Source organism: Nansenia antarctica, assembly GCF_963989245.1.
Source record: "Nansenia antarctica genome assembly, chromosome: 4".
NCBI lineage: Eukaryota > Metazoa > Chordata > Actinopteri > Argentiniformes > Microstomatidae > Nansenia > Nansenia antarctica.
The window spans coordinates 49,284,256-49,295,902 of NC_137689.1; the positions used below are offsets into that span (position 1 = coordinate 49,284,256).

General features: G+C 42.0%; 1 protein-coding gene across 2 annotated transcripts in view; it reads right to left on the minus strand.

Annotated features, from left to right (window-relative positions):
* Positions 1–5,865: 5,865 nt before the first annotated feature.
* pi4kaa (phosphatidylinositol 4-kinase, catalytic, alpha a) overlaps positions 5,866–11,647 on the minus strand; it is a gene marked incomplete at its 5' end in the record, with an annotated part of 53,876 nt that continues 48,094 nt past the window's right edge. For both annotated transcript variants that reach the window (XM_080528444.1, XM_080528443.1), the window contains 5 exons: positions 5,866–5,960; positions 6,390–6,473; positions 10,517–10,606; positions 10,818–10,977; positions 11,408–11,528. In XM_080528444.1, coding sequence (XP_080384570.1) covers positions 5,909–5,960; positions 6,390–6,473; positions 10,517–10,606; positions 10,818–10,977; positions 11,408–11,528 — 507 coding nt within the window. In that variant the 3' untranslated portion in view covers positions 5,866–5,908. The remainder of the gene's footprint in view (positions 5,961–6,389; positions 6,474–10,516; positions 10,607–10,817; positions 10,978–11,407; positions 11,529–11,647) is intronic.

Sequence of the window (11,647 nt, forward strand, 5' to 3'; positions counted from 1 at the left end):
AAAACGTCACTAAAGGAAAATCCAGGCTTTCCAGGCAAGTCTCACGAGACTTATCAGAACAAGCCTGGATTTTCCTTGAGCGACGTTGATGGAATACCCCCCATGTTGGGAGACATGAGGAATGTTGATTTGATGTGTCTTTTTCTAAGATTCTTACCTCACCCAAAGCATGTATAATACAATTTGTATAAGAAACAAATGAAATGTTCTTATTGTTGTTATTTGTATATTCTGCCTTTTTCTGAGCTCACAACTGTGATTATTGTCCTGTGTCTATGCCTACAGTATGTCCATCCGTATGGGACCAGTTACTCTCGCTTACAGATTCCAGTTGCGTTGTATTCTACAGAGAGCGATGGTGTTGTCAGAGCAGTGTTTGGTTCAAGGCTGTCATTTCTTGTTTGAAGCACGTTGTCTCCATTTCCTCACTTGATACCCTGCAAAAAGGTGTTGTGAGAGAGAGAGGAGTTTATCATTACAGCATCATTCTGTAGTTTGTCAAGCAATTGCTTTTTTGGGGGGTATTTGTGAAAGTGATTATTTCCACTATTTGTTTTGTTATATTGTTACCTCAAAGTGAGTGAATAGTAACTGAAGCAAAGGTCCTTATTTTGGATATGCTTAGTGACTAATGGACTTAAAGCAGCTCACCAAGTAAGTAAGTAGCCTTGAAAAACTATGGTTCTGGAGCCTAACAGGCCCTTAGGGCATCTCCTGTTTCCATAGCGTGAGGTGGCTTGATGTGCAAGTGCACCCCCTGGACATGACGCAGGGTCTAAGCTCACCAAACAAAACCAATATTTACCAAATCAAAGGCTATTTATAGTCTTTGTCATGAATAGGTCTGTGGGTCGACATCACTGTTTGCATTCTGTGTTATGATCATATCACTTCCACTAGTACTGACACGTCTATGGTTGTATTCATTTACTTTTAGAGTGTCTTGTTATTCTTGACTTTTTCCCTCATGTGTGCCATGTGTTTCAACACAATGTAAAGAGGCCAACTCACCTGAGTGCACTGGTCAACCAACAGTCTTAATGTACAGACACAGGAAAGTATGTCATTTTAGGTCATTTTCATTAAAACGTGATTGGAAAGAAAATGTATTATTTGTCTTCTCTGTTGTCATGTTTATTTTGAATAACACATTGGCAAGGCAAGTTTATTTGTATAGCAAAAATTTCATATTGTGAAATGTTACACTGTTATCAGTAAATAGTTGTCCTATGCTGTAGTAGTATTTTCTGGACTTCAACCTTTAAGGCAAACCCATTGGAAAGGCAGTAGAATACAGGCCTAGAATCCACGTCTTCTATGAAGCTGTGTGTGGCACCTGTGTGAGTAGAGAGAGGAGTCCTGGTGGTTTTTTTTGCGACTGTGGAGATCGTTGGTCAGCCGTTACTCGTGGGCTGCTGGTGAGTGGGGTAGGGGTTCAGACTGGGCCCCCCCTGTCCCATCTGGGCAGTGTGGGGTGAGGGGGAAGAGAAAGGCAGGGAGCAACGTCTGCCATCTGCAGGAGTGTCTATTGTGCCCAAGTCAAAGGCGCTCCCTCTGTACTCAGTCTTGTTCTAGCTTGCATTGTAATTCTCTCTCTCTCTCTCTCTCTCTCTCTCTCTCTCTCTCTCTCTCTCTCTCTCTCCCTCTCTTAGTTTAGTTATCACAAGGGTGAGGAAAGTAAGACATGGTATAATCATATTGGAACAAAGAGATACTACCTCGTCCCCCCTCTCCAAGTTTGGAGAAGAAATTATGATTTGAACATAGCTTGTGTGTGTATTGGGGAGATTGCTGTGGGATGAAGACGTTGCTCGTCAGGCTACACACACACACATAGACGCAGACTTAACCCCTCAGGGAACAGGGCGGCCTGGCATTTTTACTGCCATCTCTTCAGGCCGTTGATAATGTTGGGGCCATTAAGCCTTGTGGTGTGACATGCCAGCTGACCCTTAAAGAGGTTAGGGTTCAACACAATAGGCTGCATTTTGATTCTAACCCCACCACCCTCCTTCCCTCCTTTCATTCACCCGTCTAGAAGCCATAGCCTATAGACGGCATGTCTGAAGGCACATCTGTGGGACAAGAACCAAATGCCCAAATACGGCAAAGGAAATGTAATTAGATGCATTTCAATTTGAAGGCCGTCATGAGTGGATTTGCATTTTAGAAGGGGTGGTCCTAACTTGAGAAATGAGCAGTTTGTCTGACCTTGGTCCTTGTTTTGGTCTGAAGAGTCCTGGGGGGTATTCCATCAACGTCGCTAACGGAAAATCCAGGCTTATTTTGGGATAAATTATTTTGGATCAAAATAAGCCTGGGTTTTCCTTTAGCGACGTTGATGGCATACCCCCCCAGTTCAAAGAATTGTTCAAGCTTGTGTCTGTACGAGCCTGTAAAGAAGGTTGCCTAAAAAAACCATTTGAAAATATTTTTTTCCTTTTTTTCCTTCCTTGAAGAAATCACTGCTGTTTTGCTTGAATACGCTCAAATGGTCTTTTCTTCCTGAAATATGAATGCCACACATACATATTATTCCAAAGGACTAGCGTCACTGACTTGGGCACAAAAGAGGGAGGGCCTTTCTGAACCCTACAGCTGTCATGTAGATTGAAAGGGCTTCTCTCCTCTGAATACCCCCCCCTCTACCCGCTGCCCCGGTCTGGGCCCGCCACAAAAGGACAAAGGGGGTTGGGCATTTAGGGTGGGTAGGGTGGTGGAGGGACTCAAGTGGGCAACAAAAGGATGGAGAGAGAGAGAGAGAGAGAGCCCAGATGAAAACTCGGACAAACTGACATCTGCTGCCCTCTTCCTTTTTATGCTAATGTGGATTTGTAGACACAGTCACGGCAATGATCGACCAGATGAGGTAGTCTGGCTACCAACTACATTTGTCATTAAACCTCAGCTAGAACTTGATAAAGGATGTCCTTGACCTTGTAATATGCTTTACCAATAGGGGAGGCTAAATGACGTAGCTTGATACTGATAGTGATGTAGAAAATACAACCATGAGTGTGTCACTCATTCAGCTGAGACGAGCCAGAGAGCTGAGGGTTCCATGTAAAATGTTGATGAAATACTGATGAAAATGAAAGAATGGAAAACAAGTAAGTTCAGGTGTCAAAACATGTGTTTGTTGTGGTCTCTTTTGATCTTCAGTGATGCCCAGGGACATAGGTAGTATATTTCAGGTGGTGGTGTTATCCATTAATTGGACTGATGCTATCCACCTATCCAGTATGTATAGTCTACAGAATTATAATCTATGCCAATATACATCAGTCAATTATGAAATTGGGAGACTGCAAATGCGATTTTATTTTTCAGCATTTCATCACAAAGAATCATGGGCAAGTCTGTAATGCGCGCATGCACGCACGCACACACACACACACACACAATATATTATAACTCAATCCTGATTTGATAGTCGCAGAGGAGCATATTTGACAGTGGATGAGGAGGATGACAGTATAAAACAGACAGTAAACCAAATCAGTCCAATATAGGCTTAAAGGCTTTCAGGCCCTGATGACAACTACAAATGTAACAGCTTTTCCTTATATCTTTTCTAAAATGCATGTCTCTTGTTAGCCATTATAAACATACATACAGGAAATACTTTAAATACATAAATTGGGGCTACATCTATAATCCGTATTTGCTATTAATCATATATTTAAGAGAGCAAAATATCCTTAGTATAAGAACGAAATAATACTTACAATCTATTCTAATCAGACAGATATAAGATCAAATTCTCTTTACAGACCAAGTAAAACATCTTAACTGACAGTAGATATACAACATGACCCAGCGTTCAGAAGGGTTACAGCGTTAAAACGTACAGCAACCTCATATGTAACACAACGCAAATTAAAACATAAATATATTGCATAACATCGGAGGGTCGTAGTTCACTACAGTTCTGTTTGTGCCAAGGATCAAAGGGATGGCTTTTTGGGTATCATCATCACCACCAAACTAAACCCAAATCCTAGAGGTTCAAGTAATAGGTTTTAAAAGGTGAATAAATAATTTCTTCTGTGCAGAAAGCGGAATGTTTCCAAATAGAATTGCAAACAAACGAACATTAAATTGTCTAAATGACACAGACGTAGGAGAGTAACTACAGGTACAGAGCTACTGAGGAGACGTGATGGGTTGATGCCGTTAATCAGCCCTCAGAGCCGTAAATCACTGAATCACTGAATCACTGAAATCATCTAGAAACTGGTGACTCGTGAGTTTCCCGACAACAATGGACCTCTGAGGTTCATGAACCACTTCACGAATGACACTAACTCGCAAGTTTGTGAAGTTGATTTTGAAGTGGAGAGGAATATGTATCCAACCATTCATAACGGATGGGCCAGAAGCCCTGCTCTCAGATCAGCTTTCTCCACTCATATTCTGACCTAAGTATAAGAGGTTAATACAGAACACTGACTCTGGACCAGTTCTTATCATAAAGTATAAGAGGTTAATACAGAACACTGACTCTGGACCAGTTCTTATCATAAAGTATAAGAGGTTAATACAGAACACTGAAACTGGACCAGCTCATATAATAAGCTTTGGCCAATGTCGACATTGAGGCGCGTATGTGTTATCACAGAGTGATATATTATGGGATGTCAATCATGTTGATTAAGAAATGCCTTCTTTAGAGTTCACGATTCGTAATGTAGTACCATGTTTATGTCCAAAAAAACGTTTCAGAAAAAACGTTCGTTTAAACTAGATTTGATGCTTTGCCGTGCGTTGTCAAAGTGTCCAGATAAGAGGGCGGCCGAAGCTCTTGTGAATCCAGAACATGTTTGAAGTCGGCCTACTATGTGAGCTACGAAGGGTTTCGGGGGAAATTTTAAATCAAAAGTCTCGTACAAAAACCGTAACACTATACTGCCCTGCAGAAGCTAACCGCAGTAACTACACAAACAGTGAAACTGAGAAAAATGGCTTTACAGTTCTTTAAACTGACCAAATGCAATACTGCTATTATTTATATCCCTTTTTCTCTCAAATGGAGCAAGATTGAACTCTGAAACTTTGTCACAAGATAAAACAGATATTGAGAAGTTCAATTTCACTCATAAACAAATGTGTAGTTACTGCGGTTAGCCTCTGCAGGGCAGTATAGCTTTGGGGGAACTCACCTGGTTCTGATTGGACACCAGAGAGCATGACATGGTTACAGGGGCCTCAATATCACATCAATAGAACTGGGGGGGGGGGGGGGGGGGGAGGGGGAGATAACACTAATAGCTTAGGTGAGGAGAACAGGAGCACACTGATTCTACATCTTTGCCTAATGGCAACTTTTACCCCCAAAATATTTGTATGAAATGTAAGGGTTAATACATTGTATTCTTTCTCATTTTCAGTATACTGATGATCAGTATCATTTTATGCCTTACACTACTTTTCTCTAAATGTACTCATTTTATTAATACTGCTTAATACTACTGATTGACTCTGAACAGATTCAGGGGTCATAGGTGAATGAAATACATATGTTAACTACATGTGATCTGAATACCAATATATGATTGACTCAAGCACACTTGATTCAAAGTGTGAAATGTTCATGGTAATGATGAGGTTGGGGTGGGAACACAAACGATGAGATCTGACAATCTTAGGGGGGTGTGATTGACTGAAGCAGAAACGGATTGCTCGATTCCATGGACCGGTTGGGGTTAGTGTTTGATTTCCTAACAAAGTAACAGCTTTTGATCAAGAGCGAGTCAAACCAGGTCTGTGAGATACTATCATTTATAAAGTGCACATCAGGGTCGACTCTAGTTGGTGGGGTTGGTGACCACTGAAGGAAAGGGAGAGGCAGGAGAGAGGGGAGCGGGAGTGTCTTCGGGAGTGAAGCCAAGAAGGTGAAGTTGGTTCTTCAGTAGGGGATCTGGTTCTGGTAATACTGAAGCATGTCGTAGGTCTTGCTCCTGTATGGAATAGAAAACAGACAAGTCAATCAGGGAACACAGCCTTTTTCATGGTCTGGAACTACACATGAAAATCTTCTTCTTGTTGTTACTGTGGTGTATAGGCCAATAAATAAGACTGCAGGGAACTGGATTGAAATTACAGGAAAAACACTCTACTCTATTGGCATCTAAAAAAAAGAAGAAAAAACGAATAAAAACTATCTGATGACCAGATTAGGTTATCTGAGTCCACTTAGCTGCATTACTGCATGCTGGATTGACCATAAATGGGCTTTTATCCTAGGCCTACTTAGGTCCAGAAACATATCTGACACTGTCAGGGGCCAAGGAGCTGAAGTGGAACAGGGCCATAGGAGCTGGGGGGGGAGGGGCTAGGAGCTGAGGGGGGAGGAGCTAGGAGCAGAGTTGGGACAAGCCCCACGTTACCTGCTGCTGAGGAAGCAGCTCTGGATAACTTTGATGATGAACGCGGCCGCCTCCTTCTCACTCATACTGGGGTTGAACCTCTGCCTGGGAGACACACACCAATACAGAACAAGACGTCAGCCTCTCTCTCTCTCTCCACGCACACACACACACACACACACACACACACACACACACACGCACACGCAGATGCACATGCACGCACACACACATATACACACACACACACACACACACACACACACACGCACACGCACACGCCAGGGTTTCCGTTAACCGGTAATTACCGGTCTTTGTCCGGTAAAATTTGTTGAAGTCCGACAAATTTAAATCTCTTCGGTCATAATGTCCGGTGAAAATAATTCCCTCTAAGCACAATTTGAATACAATTCGCTAAAGTTCACATTCTGATTCCTTCTATATTAAAAAAGACGAATATATAGGCTATATATTTATTTTATTATGATATGATTTGACGCCGGCATGATGATGACTCCTAATGTGTAGGCTAGCGGCTGCCTATGCGAAACAGCGGCGGCAGGGTTGCCAGATGGGATTGACAATACAGCCTAACCAGTCTATTACCGCTAAACCCAGTAGCCCATTCGGCGATAACCCGGCCCATCTGGCAACCCTGCGCAGCGGGCCACCATAATAATAACTTTTATTTGTATAGGCTAGCGCTTTTAACCTGCAAACGTTGCAGCTCAAAGTGCACCATAGCGAGCGAGAGGTACACATGGCAAGACAAAGTAAGCTTAACAATTACTTCATGAAACCAAGCTACAATGAGTCTGAGGAGAAGTCTGACTGTAAAGAGATGGAGGCGGCTCGAGGGTTCCGAGTTAAATGGAAATAAACTTTCCCCTGGCTGCGTTTACATGGGGAAGGAAAAATGTTCTGCTCACCGTGCAAAAAATCGGGGAGGAATAACGGATTCACGAGAGGAGCAACGAATATGAGAATGTCTCACTGATCTCAGTCGCTGCAGTGAGCACATATCGGCGGTCAGTTTGAGGCAACAGCAAACCGCTATGAAAGGCCACTGTGAGCAGGCTAATGAAACGGCTAACAATAAGCTGCACTCTCAGCTACAAGTTGCATTTCACATGGCAAAAAATGTAATCGCATGTCATCAGTATGTGGGATTGACTGAGCTACTGAAAGCAGTTAAGGCTCCAGATTGTGTCTTGAGTGAGGGCACCGCCACAGCGACTCCGTTGACAATGTGGCGCGCGTTCAGCGCTGGACATATGGCATAGCGTGCATGCGAATCATGAAAGCCTATATTATATTTATTATATAGCTCGCATCTAATCGTATCGGATGAGAAATAGACATTAAACGGCATATATAGGCTAGGCTACACAACAGCTAATCACCGCGACAAACAGCTATATTATATTTGAATATGATGACCGGAATATCTCACGTTTGTCCGGTAAATTGAAATCTTCCCGGACACGTTGACCGGCACACATTTTTTCTAACGGAAACCCTGGCACACGCACACGCACACTAGGGATGGACGGTTTCCAATTATTGAAACCGAAAAACCGTCAAAGACTAAAACCGCGGTTTTCCGGTTAACCGAAAAGGTAAAAAAAAAAAAAAAAAAAAAAAATGCCAATTTCAAATAATTGAGCCCTACTGCTACAATACACTCGTGTCGAACACCATTAAAACACCGTAAGCACAGTCGCAACACATTTAGGCTACTTAGTTTCACAAATATAAGTGGAAAGGCAGACTTTTGTAAGCTACACCATACATGAAAACACATGAACACTTAACACACCAGCTCCGCTGATCCAGGGTGCACGCCTGCACGGAAGATCATCTCTTGGAACAGCGTCTTCATTGAATGAACTGCTTTCTCAATATCTTGGGTCTTAGACAAAGTTTCAGCTGCTGCTCAATGTATTTAAATATTTGAATACTGCTCAATAATCACTGAAATATTAGACTTAGAATTATGCAGTGAACATACTTAAAGCTTTTCATAAAAACCACATGCCGCGAGACTGACTCGTCCTGAACTGTCGTAAGTCAATCAACAAAGAATGCCCCATCAAAATAAAAGTGCCCATGGTAGAGCTGTCAAAATAGAGCTTTCAAAATAAATGTACTAATACAGATAGAGATAAATACAGAACTACCTTTGCGTCACTAAGTGACCGCGTATCTTCTGAGACATGCGTTCTGTCATCACTTTCAGTAGCGCCTTCACACACAGTGGCGCTGTGCACAAACACTCTTGATCCGTATAGCTCTTGTTTTATTATATTGTGGTTTAGTAAATACTGCACTTGGAGTTACATTCAATGCATGATTTGTGCTATAGAACATAAATAAAGTTTGATTGATTGATATCAAATCAAATCACATTTTATTTCTATAGCGCATTTCTCACAAAAGTGACCCAATGCGCTTTACAGAGAGCAGCGAAAATTATCTTATTAAATGTAAGCGAGTAATTGTAAAAAACCTTTCCTATCTACCAATAACTGAAGGCAACTATCTTTCCCATAGAGTGATTCGTTACCCTTAAATATAATCCCAATTAGATATTAATCCTCAATTATTCTTCACAACTGACCAAACCTCTCACTCATTGCGCGGCAGATTCAGACTGTATCATTGTTATTTTCACACACGACAAACATGTGACATGTTCCAGTTTTATTCTTTGAGCAACATAGAATATACAATAGAATAGAAAACGTAAACAAAAACATCTATAAATATAAATACAAACGAGTGCAAATTGAGTGCAAGCAGGTAAAACAATTGTGCAAAGATATCACTGATCACATTCATTCTAATTCTAATTCACAACCTATGGCTAATAACTAAATAACAAAAACTGGCAGTAACAAAAAATGAGCATAAAAGCTATTAAAGGCTATTAAATAGTCCGTTAATCGAGGTTCTTCGCAAGAAACACGAGCATGTTCACCTTTTCAGGATTCAGCTGCGCTCGGAACGGACTTACAATTTTGCCTGCTGCGCTGAACACCCGCTCTGAAGGTGAACTTGTGACACACAGTGGCGCTGTGCACAAAGTACACTCTTGATCCGTATAGCTCTTGTTTTATTATATTGTGGTTTAGTAAATACTGCACTTGGAGTTACATTCAATGCATGATGTGTGCTATAGAACATAAATAAAGTTTGATTGATTGATATCAAATCAAATCACATTTGTGACTGCTCCTGGTGTTTCTGGACACCTCTCGGAAATGAGAAAGACGTCAAATTCGTCTTGAAAGTTTTTTGTTTTTTTTCAGATTTTCGTTTTTTTAGCTAACATTCAACTCGAAGATGTGAAGTACCCACTCGTTATTTTTCCGAACAGTTTTACGTTAATTAAATAAGTGTAATCTATAACACAATGACTTCGTTTCTTGTTGTTTGATGGGGATTCATTATCTTTGATGGGGATTTTCTGTGCTTAGTGATTTCAGGTGTAGCAACTTTCAAATACTCATGTCGTCTTCAATTTGTTTCCGATTCCAATGTATGATGCATCATTTGAAAGCTTACAATCTGTAGTTTAAGCACATGTAAAAAACAGAAAAATGACTTTGCCTACAGGTAGCCCTTTTCATTGGCCTGTGTCACATTTTATTTCTATAGCGCATTTCTCACAAAAGTGACCCAATGCGCTTTACAGAGAGCAGCGAAAATGATCTTATTAAATGTAAGCGAGTAATTGTAAAAAACCTTTCCTATCTACCAATAACTGAAGGCAACTATCTTTCCCATAGAGTGATTCGTTACCCTTAAATATAATCCCAATTAGATATTAATCCTCAGTTATTCTTCACAACTGACCAAACCTCTCACTCATTGTGCGGCAGATTCAGACTGTATCATTTTTATTTTCACACACGACAAATATGTGACATGTTCCAGTTTTATTCTTATTCTATTTTATTCTTCTAAAATAAAAAAAATAAAAAAAAATAAAAAAACGGTTTCAGACGGTTTTGATAAAAAACCGTTTCTAATTTTAGAAACCCCGGTTTTCGGTTTAACCGAAAAACCGTCCATCCCTAACGCACACACACATACATATACACACACACACACACACACACACACACACAGTTCGCTGTACTCACTTGAGCAGTTTGATAGTCTGTCCTCTGAAGCACGGTAGTCCGGTGTCCAGCATCAGAGTTACCAAGGAGACCACTGCATCCATGTAGGGCCTGGGACAGGTGACCAGGAGGGAGAGGGAGGGAGGGAGAGAGAGAGGGAGATAGAGGGAGAAAGTAAATAAGAATAATAGATGAACAAATCAAGAGAGAAGAGGAGAGCAAGAGAGAGGTAATGCACGCATGCACGCGTACACACACACACACACACACACACACACACACACACAGACACACACACACACAGACACACACACTCACTCACCTGACAGCCAGGTATCCCCTCACACACATCTCCATGAACCATTTGAAGGGGGTGGCCTCCATCTTGCCCCCCATGATCATCACCATCTCATCGGTCAGCTTGATGTCCGGCTCCCAGCCCAGGTTACCTCCAGGGGAACTCTCAAACATGAAGCCAAAGTCTGAGGGGACACACCGTCAAACCTTCACTATCCCAGTCAAACCTTCACTACCCCAGTCAGAACACTGGTGGTGCATCAAGGTATTTATACTGACAAAAAAGCACATATCGTACACACAACTGTACCTACAGTATGTGGATGAGGTGGTTGATTGTGCACCTATGTGGGGATGAGGAGTCCATGGCTGTTTTTGCAGTTAAATGGATGAGGATATGGATGACGGCGCGTACCTATGTGGATGAGTGTAGAGATGACAGCGTACCTATGTGGATGAGTGTAGGGATGACAGTGTACCTATGTGGATGAGTGTAGGGATGAGGGAGCGTACCTATGTGGATGAGTGTAGGGATGAGGGAGCGTACCTATGTGGATGAGTGTAGGGATGAGGGGGCGTACCTATGTGGATGAGTGTAGGGATGAGGGGGCGTACCTATGTGGATGAGGTGACCCTTGCTGTCCAGCATGATGTTGCCGTTGTGTCGGTCTTTGATCTGCAGCAGGAAGAGCAGCAAGCTGTAGGCAGCCATGCTGCGGATGAAGTTATACCTCGCCTGGAGAGAGAGAGACAGAGACAGAGAGAGAGACAGAGAGAGAGGGAGACAGAGAGAGAGAGAGAGAGAGACAGAGACAGAGAGAGAGACAGAGAGAGAGAGACAGAGAGAGAGACAGA